The sequence below is a fragment of the Mustela lutreola genome, chromosome 3 (assembly GCF_030435805.1).
Source record: "Mustela lutreola isolate mMusLut2 chromosome 3, mMusLut2.pri, whole genome shotgun sequence".
NCBI classification, from domain to species: Eukaryota; Metazoa; Chordata; class Mammalia; order Carnivora; family Mustelidae; genus Mustela; species Mustela lutreola.
Window position 1 is genome coordinate 138,462,940 of NC_081292.1, and position 18,106 is coordinate 138,481,045.

Consider the following 18,106-nt stretch of genomic DNA (forward strand, 5'->3'; position numbering starts at 1 on the left):
GCTCTGACAATACATACTGCCTTCCGCTGTTTAAACCCAGGAGGACTTACTTCATCTATAGCTAGAAGGAGTAAGAACAGCAAATTAATAAATCTAAGGATTTATAACCTGACAAATTGTAAATATGTTCAGAAGATAAGACTGTTCAGGAAAAAACTTCAGATTTTTCCCAAAGATCTGTAACAGTTTGTAATAACTGCTTTTAATTTAACGGCTGGAGTGCTTGCTTCGACAGCATATCATATACTAATTTAATGGCTGGGTTTGAAATGTTAATGCTACCCTCCCCAAAATATACACACTCAAACACATTTGCTTAATAAAAATTTCTTACCTGTTCAATGTCTTTGGATCGGAAATAAGGGAATCCCCATAAATTTTCACTGACAACCCTTGGCTGCCAGCACCCAAGAATTCCCCTTTTTTCCCAGCTCTGTTTTAGATCGTTCTTAGGATATTTTATTCATGTTTTCTATACAGTTATACAGAACAAATGGTCTGTAATTTGTCCAGTCTTCTACAATGCCAGAATAAAAAGTCTTTATGAAGAATTTCAAAAATTGTCCTCAGTCTACTATTATTAATACAAAAGGTGAATTAATACGGCCTAATCAGTGTTTTCTTGTAACTCATCCTTTCTAGTCATTCTCTCTTTTAAGAATATCACAACCTCCTTTTGCGTCTGCAATGTGCCCTTCAGTAGAAAAATAGGAAATTCTCTCATAGGGTAATTTTTTACAATACGACTAACTCTGCTGTGCTAGTGTATAGCAGATAGAAGGCTACTATAAAGTGCTCTCAGAGTTTGGAGAGAAAACAAGATCAATGCAACAGTTGAATACGGTTATCTACAAAAGCACAGTACAACAGAAATAGCACAAGTACAAAGCTTAAAAACACTTGGGTTTTAATCCCAGTTTCCTGCTGAGCAAGTGACCTCAAATAAGCTATCTAACCTCTCTCATCCTCAATCTCTTAATTCTTTTTAAGAAAATACCACTACCCATCTTAAAGTTATTTTAAGATAATTCAGCAGGCACTCAATTAAATAATAGCTATTATTGCCTTAAAGAATGTTTAATGTTTTATGATAAAAACCAGAGAAATCCCTAGGAGGCTAGACTAAATTTACAGAAAGCTATGATCCAATTCAGTCCGGTTTATTATCCTGTCTATGACAAGGTAATGGTACTTCTGGAAGCACTAAAATGGGAACTGAATATTATTTAATTATTGGTATTAGTTATTAAATAGTTTATGTAGTAGATATTTAATCCTAGAGCATTTAAATCCCATTTCTGTATTTGGAAAATTGCCTTCTAGGTGAGTCTTAGTGAGAAGCCAACGCTACCTTCCATTAAAGCAAACGTGCCCAAAATCTGCATTACGGGTTTCCCTTGTAGGCTCTGCCAGTCAGATGCACCCCATTCCCTTTCCTTTTTTCCCACTGGACCTGATTCAGGAGATAATGCAAAGAAATGAAGGCTTTAAGGAACTAATTCTGGTTAGAATGGCAGAAGCAGCAATCTTCCAAAGTCAGAAGTCAAACAAATACATTCTCTAGTTCTATTACAACCTGGATAAAAAAGCTCTCTTAAGGCCTTTACTCTGAACCTATGCTTTCCAAACAATAAATTTTACATTTTATATTCTATATATCTTAGTATCATGAAGGCCTCTATACATGGAAAACGGAATAATCTAAACATTAATGAATACACCGGGGTTCTAATGTTTTTCCTGATTATATCATGAGTGTGGCACATGTGTCAGACCTCCACAACCTGATCCGCTCTGTGAAAACTGATAAATCAAGCACCAGAACACCTGCAATAAGAAGGAGCTTCTGAATCCATGGCACTAGTAAAATACAATTACTTGTGATATTTTCTGTGACTGATCATTCCTTTCACACACACAGACTTCCAACACAAACCACTAACTAGCCTACAGTGCTCCACACAAGTCAGAAGGTGTCTAATGCTTTCAGTGGCACCATGCACAAGTGACAATTTGTCCCCTCTCATAAAATAAAGATGCCATATTTTCTAGGTCCAAAGAGAGAAAGAAATGAAGACGGTATCTGAGAGGAAAGGAAGTTGATCTTCTAAGTTCAGAAGATTTACTTTTCCCCCCAGGAGATTTTGCAAAGCCGTTTCCACACAGATAAGTTTCTACCATATTAGACACTATACCATTTAAAACACAAAACACTCAACATTTAGAACACTGGTAAATTTAATTTTAACCAGAAATTCCTTCTACCTGATTTACACAATTTCTCAACTAAGCCTCCACCAACATGCTACCCAGTCTACACTTAAAGAGAGGAATGAGAATACAGATATTTATTTTTCCTATTAAAAACAAATGTCAAACGTACATTTCATACCTTGATTAAAATTAATCCCTAATTACTACTCCTGAGGTTTTGTTTCAGGTACAAAGTATGTTTAAGTCAGAAAACGGAAATGATTATGTTGCAAAGAAAGAGAATTTCTCCAAAGGAATAAAAGTTTTTCTGCTGATATTTCAATATATCAACATACCAAAAATATTAACCTAACCATATTAACGCCCAATAGATATTAAGTCAAAGCACAATACTGGAACAGATTCGAAATATATCTGATCCAAGTTTTTATCTACTCTCAATTTTTTATTTATAGAGCTAGCATTCAAATATTACGCATTTGTACTCACTGTCCTTTCAAAAGTTAGCATCAAAATTCAATACACAAACCACCCAAAATACCAACTTTGGCAGGGTCAGTTCTTAAAATCAAATAAGAACTTATTTTACAATTCTGTCTGTATCTGGAACAATAACAATACAAATATTCTTCAGAATTCTTATCCACACATTACCAAAAATATTTCAGAAATGTCAAAGTTACCACACAAATGATTGCTCTTTCTTCATTATTTCTTCCCTAATGTATCTCAGAAAGCTAATATTTTTTTTAAGATTTTATTTATTTATTTGACAGAGAGAGATCACAAGTAGGCAGAGAGGCAGGCAGAGAGAGAGAGGAGGAAGCAGACTCCCTGCTGAGCAGAGAGCCCGATGCGGGACTCAATCCCAGGACCCTGAGATCATGACCTGAGCCGAAGGCAGCGGCTTAACCCACTGAGCCACCCAGGTGCCCTCAGAAAGCTAATTTTAAAAATACTATTTATGGGGGCGCCTGGGTGGCTCACTGGGTTAAGCCGCTGCCTTTGGCTCAGGTCATGATCTCAGGGTCCTGGGATCGAGTCCCGCATCGGGCTCTCTGCTCAGCAGGGAGCCTGCTTCCTCCTCTCTCTCTCTCTCTCTCTGCCTGCCTCTCTGCCTCCTTGTGATCTCTCTCTCTGTCAAATAAATAAATAAATAATCTTAAAAAAAAAAATACTATTTATGGGGCACCTGGATGGCTCAACCAGTTAAGGGTCTGTCTTAGACTCAGGTCATGATCCCAGGAGCCCGGGAAGGCTCCCTGCTCAGTGGAGAGCCTGCTTCTCCCTCTCCCTCTGCCACCCCCCAAGCCCCCCACACCTCCAGCTTGTGCTCTCTGGCTCTATCTCTCTGTCAAATAAATGAATGAAATCTTTTAAAAAATTAAAAATTAAAATACTATTTATATTCACAAGACCTAAAATTGTTTACCTTCCATAATAACCCACACCCAAAAATAAATTCCCAGTCCTAAAAATGGAGTTACTTCGAACAAGTCAATGGCATGAGATCAGGTAGGAGGACGACGATAGGCGTTTTTGGATCCTGATTCAAACTACCTATAAAATGGCATATTTTAGATATCAGGAGAAATGTAGACTGGATAATCAGATATAAAATTTTTCTTATTTTGAGGAGTATGATATGACATTATTATGATTAGCTGATATTAGGTCCTTATATTTTTAAAGGAGACATATGTAAATATTTAAGTGACATGACAATGCCAGAATTTAAAATTCCACAGACAAAAGAAGGAGCAATTATGTCAAAATGTTGATAACTTTAAATGGAGGGAGGAGTCATTATATTACCCTCTCTATTTTTATTTATGTCTATTTAACATAATTATGTTTGCTATTTATGTTTAAAGTTTTTTATAGAAAGAAGGAGGGGGAAAAAAAGAACAAAAGAATAAAGGAACCAGTTACCTTTTCCCAGTTAACTCAACTTGGCCTTTCTTATTGAAGAAGAACTTGGAATCATTATATCCCCATCCATTCCATTTCATAACTTCTTGCCTAGTAATAATAAAAAAAAAATGTTAGACCTATGCTAAACATCTCATAACTGAACAAAATATCATTGATATTAACTTTCACAATCATTTAAAAGACCTTATTCCACTAATACTACATTGATTTAAATAGTATATCAAAATGTCTATATGTTAATATTTTTAAATACAGAATCACTCTGATGAGCAGCATCTGTTTCCCAAAGGGCAACAACTAAATTTAATGCATTCAAAGGAAAAGAAAAAAAAAAAAGGAATAAGAGAAAAATACAGAGTATGCATCAATTTGTATACCTTATTAGTTTACATTATAGGATGGCCTAAAAAATTTTGCAATTAAAATAAAACTTGAATAAGAAGCAAATTTTTGCCTATATTAGAAAAATCACAATTATTTATCTGCTATGATGAAGAAGACCAATTCAGAGAGTCAGTTCACTAGTAATGACACTCTTAGCAGAGACTTAATAAAATAGATTTAAAGATCTGAGAGCTGGGTTTACAAACATTCTGAATCCTCCAACTTCCATGTCACTACCAATTTCTATCTTGACCTACATATTAGCATAACAGTTAATGACTACACCAGTTTTTATTATTCCAAAACGATATGGTACTTTGAATTACCAAAATGCTAGTATTTCATTGTCTTAAATATCATTTTCAGAGCACATAGGTAGCTCAGTCCTTAAGCGTCTGCCTTCAGCTCAGGTTATGATCCCAGGGTTCTGGGATCAAGCCCTACATCGGGCTCCCTGCTCTGCGGGAAGCCTGCTTCGCATTCTCCCACTACCCCTGCTTGCATTCCCTCTCTCGCTATGTCTCTCTGTCAAATAAATTTTTAAAAAAAATCATTTTCATCAAAATCAAGGACTCAATGGGGTGCCTGGGTGGCTCAGTAGGTTAAGCATCTGCCTTTAGCTCAGGTCATCACCACAGGGTCCTGGGACTGAGTCCCGTATCAGGCTGCTTGCTCAGCAGGCCCTGCTTGTGCTCTCTCTCTGAGAAAAAAATAAAATTTAAAAAAAAAAAAAGACTCATTAAATTTTTTTAGGAGATTTTATTTATTTGAGAGAGAGAGAAAGAGAGAAAGCACGGGAAGGGGGAGAGTCAGAGGGAGAAAAAGACTCCCTGCTGACCACGGAGCCAATGCAGGACTCAGTCCCAAAATTGAGGATCATGACCTGAGCCGAAAGCAGTCATTTAACCAACTGAGCCACCCAGGTGCCCCTAGACTCATTAAATTTCTAACATTACATAAGAAAAGATAGGTCTAAGCCTGTGCAGAACACAATAAGCAAACACACTGAAGTATTCTATCAGCATTTATTACATGTTTTAGCATGGTATCCTAGTATATCTGGGCAATAAATCTTATTGCAAATTCAATTGTGCAGTCTATGATGAAAATACTTAAAGAAAACTCTTCTCTATACAGAAAGTTATTTGCTGCATTAAAATTTCAAAATATATCACAAGAAAAAATCTGTAAATATGTGTGGTGATGGATGTTAACTAGACTTACTGTGGTGATCTTTTCACAATATATACAAATTTTGAATCATTATGTTGTACACCTGAAATTAGTTACATGTCAATTACATCTCAATCTTTAAAAATGTCAAAATAACAAAGATGTACTCATTAGAAAGCATTCTAATTCTCCATAATTCCCAAGGAAGAAAAATATGTCAACTGACAAGCAAATGTTTTATTATAATCCTAATTCTTCATCCAAATCAAAGACTTTTCAAACACCCAAGGAGAATATTAACATAGCACAACTGAACCAAGTACCGTCATTAACTAGTCTCTACCTATACATAAAATTAAGAAAAAGAAAACTAGGCATGCTCTCTTTAAAACTACAGTTTGGGGGACCTGGGGGGCTGAGTGGGTTAAGCCTCTGCCTTCGGCTCAGGTCATGATCTCAGGGTCCTGGGATCAAGAGTTCCTCATTAAACTCTCTGCTCAGCGGGGAGCCTGCTTCCCCCTCTCTCTCTGCCTGCCTCTCTGCCTACTTGTGATCTTTCTCTGTGTGTCAAATAAATAAATAAAATCTTTAAAAATTAAAAAAAAAAAAAACTACAGTTTGCTATCAATAAAAACACCAGTCCCTAAACAAAAACAAAGTATTCAAAATATCTCAAAAGTATCAATCCAGATATTGGATTTGTAGATGAGCTTGTTAATGAACTACCTACATTCCTACCTCATCGTAGAGTAAGGTTCTAGAAGAGAGCTTTTGGAAAAACCTCGTGGCTAATGTCACCACTGACTTCCCATTTTCTTAAGATTACATTTTCTAAAAACCAATTGAAGTTATTATCTGTTTCCCATTTTTCATAATTATAGTCTTTTTACTTTCATGAAGTATAATTTACTTAATACTTTGTATTTCCAGAGTAACTTACAGGAGGATGACATGTATATTTTAATTAACATTTTTACTTAATGTTTTATAATATGGCATAAGTTGTTTATTTATGAAATGCATTTTATTAGTGAATTTAAACATTTGTCATTTAGTCTGTACTCTATAAAATAAGAGTTTGGTGTAACACAAAATAAATTCAAAAATACCAACATAGTCATTTTGTTTTGGTATTATAATCACTTGGCACTGGGAAATTATTTCAGTACAGATGTTGAATTTGGCATGTTTACATAGCTTAACAATGAAAATCATTATCCTTAAAATTATGTTTAGAATTTTAAAAAATTATTCCCATATGGCCTCAAAGTAAAAAGTGAAAACCTGATTACATGTGTTCACTCTTAGCACTGCACAAGAAAAATGAATCAAGGGAAGCAGGAAATATCTGCTGCTGTGCACACAAAAATAAAGAGATTTACATTCTGCAGAATCACTAGTCTTAAATTTTCAGTTGGGTAATAGCCTAAAGAATTCCCAAGTTTTCAGCTATAAGCTAAAGGTATTTTTTTCTCTCTTTTCATCTCAACTAGAAAATTCTGCCTATGATACTTATACCATTACCATTTATATATCATTACCATATTCATACCAACTTTTGGAGCCTTCCCAGAAGATGAAATGTAGGCATTTGCAATCCATTTGTGCAACCCCAACAGTATTATGTTGTTGAAAATAGTATATATTTAAAATCTAGGTTACCCTAAAATCAATCTAATATCTTCAAGTACCCCACATATTATATTAAAAAGTAGGCAAATTTCTTAGGTTTCTGATATTAAACTTTTGTATACAAGTATCCCCTCAAATTACTAATATATTTCATGACAGTTAAACACAGCTATGTGATTGATTATACATTAAACTTTCAAAACAATTTTTTATACAGAAGAAAATAATGAGTAACCTGAAGTAACCTGAAGAGCATTACAGCATTAACATTTTAAAAGTTAATAGTAAAACTTAACAGCCATAGAATTCTAAAGCTAAAAGTATCTTCAGAAATCACCCAGTTCAACTGCTCGGTTTTCAGATGAAGAAACTTATGCCCAGAGAAGCACTCATGATTACACACACAGCTAAGCTAGTTGTGAGCATCAGAAAGTGAACCCCCAGTCTTGTGATATCCAAAACCCACTAAGTCGTGCCCTCAAGCAACCAAAATGATTTAAAGGAACTCTTCTTTCATCACATCAATATTTCTCAAAGCACTATTCCAAGTTATTATTATAGTCATTCTTCTGCACTGGACATTTAAAAATCAAGGACTATGGTTGTGTCAGTAAGTCAAATGCCCTTACTTCCTTTATCTGTAGTATAACGAATTCCAACATTCAGAATAATGATCCCAAAGCACGGCAAGCACTAAAATGAAGAATGATCAAAGAATCATCAATATTCCATAAGATTCAAATAAAATGATTCAATTTTCTACTAATCCCAGAGATCAATTAACCAAACTGATCCCTCAGACTTTTCCAATTCTCAGAGCTAACTACACCAAATTTAATGTCTTAAAAATATAAGGTCCCTCCTCCTGCCAAGAAAAAAGAAAAGTTGGGTTGATTTTACTACATGAAAAATGAAAAAAAAAAAAAGTTTTACACATTTACTTAACTAACCAAAGTACCAAATGGTGAAGAAGCACTTTGTATTATTAGCTGGCGTTAACAAAAGAAGAGATTTAACATAGCATCATGTATACACAAGGTGGCAGTATTCTTCCATGATGTACATATTCAGTACTCTGCATTTTCCCCATGCGCTGTCTGCACAATCTTTACTGAAATATTTAGATTTAACATCATTATTATTATGAAACCCAGAGATCCTTTCTTAAAAATGGGAGATACTCACTTTTAAATCTCTGCATATACATAGTCAGACTACTCCTCTAATAAATTGCAAGCATCCTGAATCAAAGGCATGGCTTCTACCATTACTAGTTCTAATCATTTGTTCATGAGAAAATATAGAAAAAGAAAATAGGCTTAACCTAATTTTATTTTGACTTTGCAATAAAAAATTAAGCTAAGTGATAACTAAAAACAATTTTTTTCCAAAATAATTCCAATAACCAAAATTCTTTTTTTTTTTTAATTTTTTTTTAATTTATTTATTTGACAGACAGAGATTACAAGTAGGCAGAGAGGGAGTCAGAGAGAGGAGGAAGCAGGCTCCCCGCTGAGCAGAGAACCCGATGCGGGGCTCGATCCCAGGACCCTGGGATCATGACCTGAGCCGAAGGCAGAGGCTTTAACCCACTGAGCCACCCAGGCGCCCCTCAATAACCAAAATTCTAATAAAAGATTCTTCACTACTTAGTTCAGATGAAAACCACATTTTTATCTATCTTTTTCAGTTTAAACAATAAGAAAAAGATATTGTGTTCTCAGAGATTTTAGAAAATAAAAACCAAAGTACAAAACTTAAGCCTCAATCCTGGATTTCTTTTTTTTTTTTTTTAAGATTTATTTATTTGAGAGAGAGAGAGTTCAAGTGTACATTCAAGTGGAAGGAGGGGCAGAGGACAAGGGACTGAGAGAATTTCCTGCAGACTCCTCTCCCAGCATGGAATCTCCTGCAGGGCTGGGTCTCACAACCCTGAGATCACGATGTGAGTCAAAACCAAGTTTAATGGTGGATTTTAACAAACCATGCTCAGTATCAGATAAACTCATATTAATCCCATATGTAGTACAATATGTATAAAAGTAAAAAATTCTTATACCTCAAGACCCAGAAAACCTAAAGGAAATTATGAAAGTGAAGTAAAGAAGTTTTGAGAAACATATCAAGATTTGATCAATAAAACAAATATATCTCTGCAAAGACCAGCTACAGCAAATTCCTACAACTGAAATAATAATCCCACTAACTTCTTTTATTTGAAAAAAAAAAAAAAAAAAAAACTGAAGCTGAGTTACCATTAGAAATATAAGGGGCTAATGAGGGGAGAAAACTATTCTAAACTTAATTTAAAATGTATATACTTTAAAAATAAATATCATATCTAGTCTACAGGTCCTACAAAAAAAATTTTTTTTAAGATTTTATTTACTTATTTTGTCAGAGAGAGAGAGAGAGAGAAAGAGTACGCTCGAGTAAGCACAAGCAGGGGGAGCGGCAGGCAGAGGGAGAAGCAGGCACTCTGCTGAGCAAGAAGGCTGACAAAGGACTTGATCACAAGGCTATGGGACCATGACCTGAGTCAAAGATAGATGCTTAACCGACTCAGCCACCCAGGCATCTCTGCAAAATTATTTCTAAAAACTCTAGTAGCAAAACTATATAAAACTATTTACAATGCTTACTTCCTCAATCTAACAGTGCCAACTAATCTCCTTTTGCTAACCTAAGCAGCTTAGTTAAAAGTACAGTAATGTGTGTATACTATAAAAGAAAGTCCCTTTACAAAAAAGAATAGAAAAAATTTAAAAAAAAAAAAGATATTGAGGCAACTGGGTGGTTCAGTCGGTTAAGCTTCCAACTCTTGATCTGATCAGCTCAGATCTTAATCTCAGGGTGAGTTCAAGCCCAGGCACTACCCTGGGCTCCACAAAATAAACAAACAAAAAATAAATAAAAGACATGGATAAATCATCATCACTTAACACTGCTACAAATACCATGATTCCAAGACAGTTAAAACATTTGATTTGGAATAAATAGATGTCATCAGCCTCTGATGGCTTGATACCATCAAACATCTGAATCACAGAATACTACTTCTTGCCCAGATATAAAACTCATCAAGTGACCTCTTCTAATTACACTTTATTTTCTACCAAGGAAAAGTGGCCAACTGAAATGGCCAGGAGGTTTGATAATTGTGTTTTTTCACCATGAATTAGTCTACTGGCATTCTAATTAATTTTGGCCAGTAATGAGAATAGTTTACACAAGTCAGACTACCTAAATATGATGGACTCTGAGACCCTGGCAAGATCAGGTTGATGGGAAGTTCGACAAGATAATATCCCTGCCCTCTAAACAGTGCACCTTCTCTTTGCAAAACCTGCACAGGATCATGCAACACTTCAAACTTTAACATGAATTTCAATCTTCCCTCAAAATCCCCATTATAAGTTTTAAGTCCCTACCTGCCATAATAAATTTGGCCCTTCCATGTAGTAAATCATCAATCAGCTTTCTAATTTCTTCCAGTGTGATAGTATAAAATAGATTAAATATAAGATTTATGACAGAGAAAGTTGTTAGCAAGAACATGGAGAAGAGGAACCCAAATGCATTACTGGTAGACTATTCCACAGAGCAATCATGCGCTAAGTTTTCATAGGTAATGCCATTTCTATGACCCAGCTGTACAAATTCTTGGTATATATTCAGGAGGAATTCACATATAGTTCCATAAGGGACCAGCTTTGATATATTCCCATGGAGCATTATTTTTTAGTAACTAGAAGCATCACTAGAGGAATGGGTAAGTGTTAAGTAAATTTGGTGAAATAATATGGAGCAACCAAAAGCAGTGAGGAAGCCAGATATATATACAGAAACATAAAAAGATTTTTCAAACACTGGCAAACACATAAGGAGAAAACAATACGATCTATAGCATAATACTATGTTTTTAAATTCATGGCATTTGTCTATAACAAACGTGAGGCCATATTTTTAATTTTTATTTTCCTCCATCTCTGATTCCTAATCCTATCTGCCCCCTTCCATGGACATTCAGAATGTTCTTGAATATATGTGCATGTGTTTAAAGTAAAATATGTTACTTTGTGTATATATTTTTAATTTGACTAAGTAATATTGTGTCATTACACACATGCAATGGACTAAAAAGTATGATTACCACAACTCTGCATCTCAAGCAAATATGCTGCTCAGCCCTTGAATCTCAATGCAGGTTCTCTCTGTTCTAAATAAAAACAATTCTTTCTTTCACATGGACATAGATATTCCATGATGATTTGTTATAAAAGCCACTATTGGATTTCTTAGCAATTCCCATAATTTTTTTTTAAATAACAGAATTCCATTCATAATGAATCAGTTCCAAATATTCAGCAAGTCAAATACATATTTGATATCCTAGAGTCAACTTTTAGTTTACAAGAAACTGGTACTTCACTGAAGAAACTTTTTAAAACTTGAATTCAAGAGTCAGTAATTGTGTCCCCAAGGTTGAAATCCTATTATACTTGCTATGAATCAATGAATGAAAGATAAAGGAATATACAGCTATAGGAGAAAAAAAAATCTTATAAACAGAGACACAAAGAAGCAACAAAAGAAGGGAAGGCTGGGGCAAATAAGGCAAGGCCAGCTTTACCCCTTGGCAGAATAATCTGGTTATTCACTGCAGGCTCCTGGGATGTCTTCTTTTACCCCCCAAACTTTTCTTACACACACCAAATTGTACCAACTGGAAATTCATTATTGTTTGAAAAATCTCTTTGAAAATAGAAATACAGACCATTAGTCATTTATACCTGTAGTAGTATATATTCCAAATATTTGGTGCTAGGGCAGGCATGTTATATAAATATGTACTCACAGAAGCCTGGTATCTGCCATTCCAAACACCTGGAAAGACATAACTATCTTGTCCCTTACCTTCATGTCTAGGTCTATGTAGTGAGGAAACAGTTCTAATCAGTACCAGGGAGCTGTCTTGGCAAAAGACAAAGCAAGGATATTATACCCTTCCCTTGACCATCTGAGCTCTCTAATCCATACTTTTTAAGATTTTATTTATTTTTTTGACAGAGAGAGATCACAAGTAGGCAGAGTCAGGCAAAGAGAGAAGGGGAAGCAGGCTCCCTGCTGAGCAGAAAGCCTGATGCAGGGCTCTATCCTAGGACCCTGAGATCATGACCTGAGTCAAAGGCAAAGGCTTAACCCACGGAGCCACCCAGGCACCCCTCTAATCTGTACTTTAAATTTCATGTTTTATTCCCCCAACTGTCCACTATAATCTAATCAATATGGCAATTTAGGCAGCGAATTCCAGACTTTGTCTACCACCAGCTGGGAAAATGCCAATTCACTTTTAATGCTCCCTCCCTGCTTGCTAGTAATTGAAGTAAGAATTATATCACAAGCTTATTATACTGACCAATGTGTAAGTGACCAAAAACATTTCTAGTACAGTCTTACATTTCTACAAAGAAAATATGATTGTCTCCAAAAGTCTGTATGCCATTTTACAATAGAAACCAAGCTTCAGAGTTCTCTTTCTCAGCTGTCTTTCAGAGTACAATCCAATAACCTTGACAAGACCCTAAAAAAGCCAAGACTAAAATCCATACCTGTTTAATATACATAGTATTCTTGCTTTTAACAAGTGGGATTTTTCTGTTTAGTATAACAGTAAGCAGCAGCCTCTTCTACTTTAAATGATAGGTAGCTGAAATTATTACCTTTGCTTCTGGCAAACCCACAGGAAAAAAAATGAACCCCACAAAGTTTGGAGGGAGAGAAAAAGAAATATTAAAATCATGGCCCAATCACAATCTCAATAGAGGTTCCCAAACATCTTGGGAGTATAAATGTCACTTTAGGCATTCATTTTGAAAGCAGAGTTCTGGATATCACTCTAGATCTAGCCAATAATTACAATCTCTGAAAGTGGGGTCGCAGAATATAATCATTTTTTTAAATAAAGATTTCATTTATTTATTTGACACACAGAGAGAGATCATAAGTAGGCAGAGAGGCAGGTAGAAAGAGGAGGGGGAAGCAGGCTCCCTGCAGAGCAGAGAGCCCGATGCAGGGCTCGAGCCCAGGACACTGAGATCATGACCTAAGCGGAAGGCAGAGGCTTAACTCATTGAGCCACCCAGGCGCCCTCAGAATATAAACATTTTAAACAATACTACCCCAAAATTCTCATACTAGCCATCCAAAGACCATAATTGTGTGAGCAATGCCTTAAGGCACAAGGAAAAGTTGAGAGCAGAAGCCTCACCTGTTGAATAGCCACAAAGGAATACAAAGCCTTAATGTAAATGGTTTATCAACTTACTCTTACCCAACCTCTATCAAAATCAGAAGGGACTGGAACTGGTAGGACAAAAGGGGACAACTTTAAATTCACTGCACTATAGGAGAGGATGGACCTGAGGAGAATTCTGCAACAAAACAAAAGGGCAGCAAGAGGGCAAAGTGAAGGCACTCACCATGCGGAAGAAAGAGGAAAGGCAGTAACAGGAAATGGGAGATTTGGTTATGTGACAGAGGAGGTAGACAGATCTACAGCCAAATTTTAGAAAGGATTATCCTGTAAGGAGGAATGATGGCTATACTTTCTGACCTGAATTTCAGCAGTTAACCTGTTATGGAAATTTTCCTAGTTTACACATATTAAAGGAGTTATAAAGTATAAAAATTAAGATAATGGCTTATCAAATAACTTGCCTTTAGCACAATATGTTTATTCAAATTCCAATTTATGTATTTACCAAGGCCACACACCAAGTAGAGGCAGCAACTCCTAAGAGCCACAGGAAAGAGTTGCAAATGACAAGCAGCACAATGGTGACCATTGTGTGCATCACACTGACAATCAGCCCACCAAGTAGGACAAGAAATTGCTAATTTTTTTTACTCCTTGGGTTCTTCCTTTTCTTCCTAAAGCATTAGGTGGTATTTATTAGAACTTTGTTCTCAATATTAAAATGCCATGGCTGCCACTGCCTATGCTTTCACCTTCAGACATTATTCCAGCACCAGGTTCTTCATACTCTTTCTATACAGTATACTGCAATAGTAATAACAGTGTGTAATACTGTAAAGCTGAAGGTTTTATAATCATTACCTCATTTCTTTTTCACATTAAAGTATGCATGATTAATGATGTAAGTTTTATTATTCCTATTTAAAACATAGGGGGCACCTGGGTGGTTCAGTCAGTTAAGTGTCTGCCTTCAATTCAGGTCAAGATCCCTAGGTCCTGGGATGGAGCCCCACAACAGGCTCCCTGCTCAGTGGAAAGCCTGCTTCTCCCTCTCCCTCTGCCCTTCCTCCCCCATTGTGCGTGTGCGCTCGCTCTCTCTCTCTCTCTCAAATAAATAAATAAACTCTTTAGAAAATAAAACATAAGAAAGATTTAGATAGAGTCAATAGCTTGTCCAGAGTCACACAAACAGTACATGACACAACAAGTATTTAAATCTTGGTCTTGTGGCTCCAACACTTCTTAGTTACCAAGCTATGATTTCAGTGTATTCATTGATTGCCACAGGTGGAATACAAAGTATTACAAAAGCTCTGAGAATATAGTATTCATCTCTAGCTGAGAGGAAAAGGCTTCACTTCCAGTTGCTTTGGAAAATTCAATAATCAAGCAAAAGCATAAAAGCACAAGGACTTTTCCCATGCTAGTAAGTAGTGCAAATTAGGTAAAGCATATAGCATATGCAAGAAAGTCATGGAGAACAACAAAAGAACTTTGAATACCAAATTAAGGGATTAAGCTTTATTACTTCAATAATCAACAGGGAGCAATAGGATCAAAAAAGTATATTCTATGTTTCACACAGCCACCAAAAGTAAAAATCTAACAGCATCTGCTTTAAAATTTTGCTATACTCCAGTGTGAATGAAACTCCAATTCTTTAATATAGCATACAATGTCTTTTGCAATCTGGCTCTGAACTACATTTTTACCTCCCTTAACAACAATTCTTCCAGCCACACTGAAAGTTAACACATTTCCTTATATACACCATTGATTTTTTATGCATATATATATATGCATACATATATGTATATAAACATATATACACACTTCCCTATCTGAAATACCCTTCTCCCTCTAGAAAACTATTTATCCATCAAGAACCAGTCCAAAAGTTACTTTTCCTCTAAAGCCTTTCCTATCTTCCTCAGGAAGAATTTATGGCTCCCTCTGTATTACACTGATTATAGCATTTACTATGTCATAACTTCTACATATCTGTTTATATGTCTACTGGGCTGTTAATAAATTTTGCAACATTAGAATGTAGCACAGCACTAGCAGGTAGCAAGTACTCACACTTCCTCTGAACAAAGATTGGTCTGGGAATGGAATGGAGAATCATCTGAAGGGGAAAAAATAAAGGAAGACCAGAGTAGATGTGAGACAATTAAGATTTCATCTAGGTTGGGGTCAATGGGAGAAAAACAAAAATGTCTTGATAATTACAACTAATAGACTCTATCTGGTGTGTTAACAGCCTAGATAAGGAGAGGGAATGGAGCTCAGCAAGGCCTTATAACTGAGACACTGGCCTTGAAAGGTATCTAAGTAACAATAGAAGTAAACAGAAATAGTGGAGTATTAGGATTGAATACTAGTACTAGGCTAAAATAACTACCTTATACATGCATACTAGGTTGAAGAATTCAGCAAAACAGTCAGACAGAAATATACATTAAAAATGTGAAAATGGGGGGCGCCTGGGTGGCTCAGTGGGTTAAAGCCTCTGCTTTCAGCTCGGGTTATGGTCTCAGGGTCCTGGGATGGAGCTCTCTGCTCCGCGGGGAGCCTGCTTCCTCCTCTCTGCCTGCCTCTCTGCCTACTTGTGATCTCTGTCTGTCAAATAAATAAATAAATCTTTTTTAAAAAATTATGAAAACGGAAGTTGACAGAAATATTAGAAGTTCCCCCCCCAAATAGTGGTAAAGCTAATACAGTCTGAGTCGATGAGGTTATTAAGAAAGAAAATGTTAAGGAAAAAAAAAAGGACTGGCTCACTCGGTTAAGCGGCTGCTTTTGGCTCAGGTCATGATCCCAGGGTCCTGGGATAAAGCCCTGCATCGGGTTCCCTGCACAGTGGAGAGTCTGCTTCTCCCTCTCCCTCTGCCTGCCGCTCTGGCTACTTGTTCTCTCTCTCTCTCTCTCTCTCTCTCTCCCCCTCTGTCAAATAAATAAATAAAATCTTAGGGGAAAAAAAAAAAAGAAAGAAAGAAAGAAAAAAAAAGGACTAAAAAAATAATCTCAAGGATTTGTAAATTTAGGAAGCAGAAGGAAGAAAAGTCAGCAAAATCATGGCCAGAAGAGAAGGAAAAAAACCAAGATAGTGTAATAACATGGGAGCTAAGGAAAGAGATATTAGGTACCAGGTATTGGAAACTGCTCAATAAAATGACTAAGGATTTTATAATTGGATTATTGATGGCTTTTAAAAGGGCTGCTTCAAAAGAGTGACATAGGCTGAAAACAATCTCAATAAATTATCTGGGTGTGATTTTAAGAAGCAGGAAAAAGCAACAAAGAAAAAAAGACTGATGGGGTTCTGGGAAAATGGCTAAGTAGGAGGATCCTGAGTTCACCTTGTCCCAAGACACACTAAGATAGAGCTACACAAGTGCAGCTAACTCTGAAAACCACCCAAAGACTGTCAGAACAGACTTTCCACATCAAAAGGTAGGAGATGCAGAGACATAATTGGGAACCAAACTCTGGTCCCCACCCACACCTCTCTTGCTCACCCCTCCATCCCATTCCCACCAACCCTCTCTCAGGAGACTAACCACAAACAAGAGGGATACCAAAAGCAGAGAGAAGTGGAAGAATCAGACCCTACCCTAAACACTCCAAACTTGGAGGCCCTTGGAAGACAAATTCTCATAACATTTGGCTTTGAAAACCAGTGGGGCTTAATTCAGGGTGTTTTTTGCAATAAGCAGGGCTTAACTCTAGGTACTTAAAAAAAAAAAAAAAAAATCATCCAGCCTAGCTCTGGGAGACACCCAGAGGGAGATTAAAAAACAGTCTCCACCCTTAAAGGGCCAGCATAACAAATAACCTAGCAAGATACAGCATAGAAGCAGCAGTTTGAAAAGCACCTGGATATAATGAAGGTTTATTCACTAATCTCAGAAGGGCACTGGAGGGACAGGGATCCTTAGGAGACTTCTCCAAGAACAAAAATGCTGGTGGGCACCATTTCTCTCACCCTACCCAAGCCTAGATAGTCGGTCACTTACAGGAACCAGCAAGGACACTCTCTACCTATCTTGTTAGTACCAGGCACCCTGCAAATGTTCTGCTTTGGATCCACCCCTCCCAACCTGACCCACTCAGCAGGTGTCCCTTCAAAGCTGCTCTTGCCCCAACTCTCCCTGGAAGCTACCCCAACAAGGACCAGAGCGACTTCAAAGTGACTCCTGTCCTGGGGAGCGGGGAATATAACCACACACCGGTGTGCCTGCAGTCCCAGCAACAAACCTCATAACTAGCAGTGCAGAGAATATGCCCTTCTGATTAGTCCTGGACTGGGAGAAGGCCTCTGGTCTGATGGCCCACCCTGCCCACAAATGAAAGCCTTTCAGGGGACAGTGTGAGAAAAGCACCCTGCAGGTCAGTGTGAATACAGACCAACAGACAAGCTGAGGAAGGTCACCTGCTCTGATTGCTGACACTATCCAACAATAAGCAGTGGCCCCACATTGGCCCCTTAACAACACAAGGACCAAA

At 36.8% G+C, this 18,106-nt stretch overlaps 1 protein-coding gene across 1 annotated transcript in view; it reads right to left on the reverse strand.

Moving 5' to 3' along the window:
- Window positions 1–18,106, reverse strand: part of AGPS (alkylglycerone phosphate synthase) — a 151,368-nt gene that overhangs the window by 113,691 nt on the left and 19,571 nt on the right. Inside the window, exon 2 of the mRNA XM_059166946.1 lies at window positions 4,147–4,236. Within this exon, the coding sequence (XP_059022929.1) occupies window positions 4,147–4,236 (90 nt within the window). The remainder of the gene's footprint in view (window positions 1–4,146; window positions 4,237–18,106) is intronic.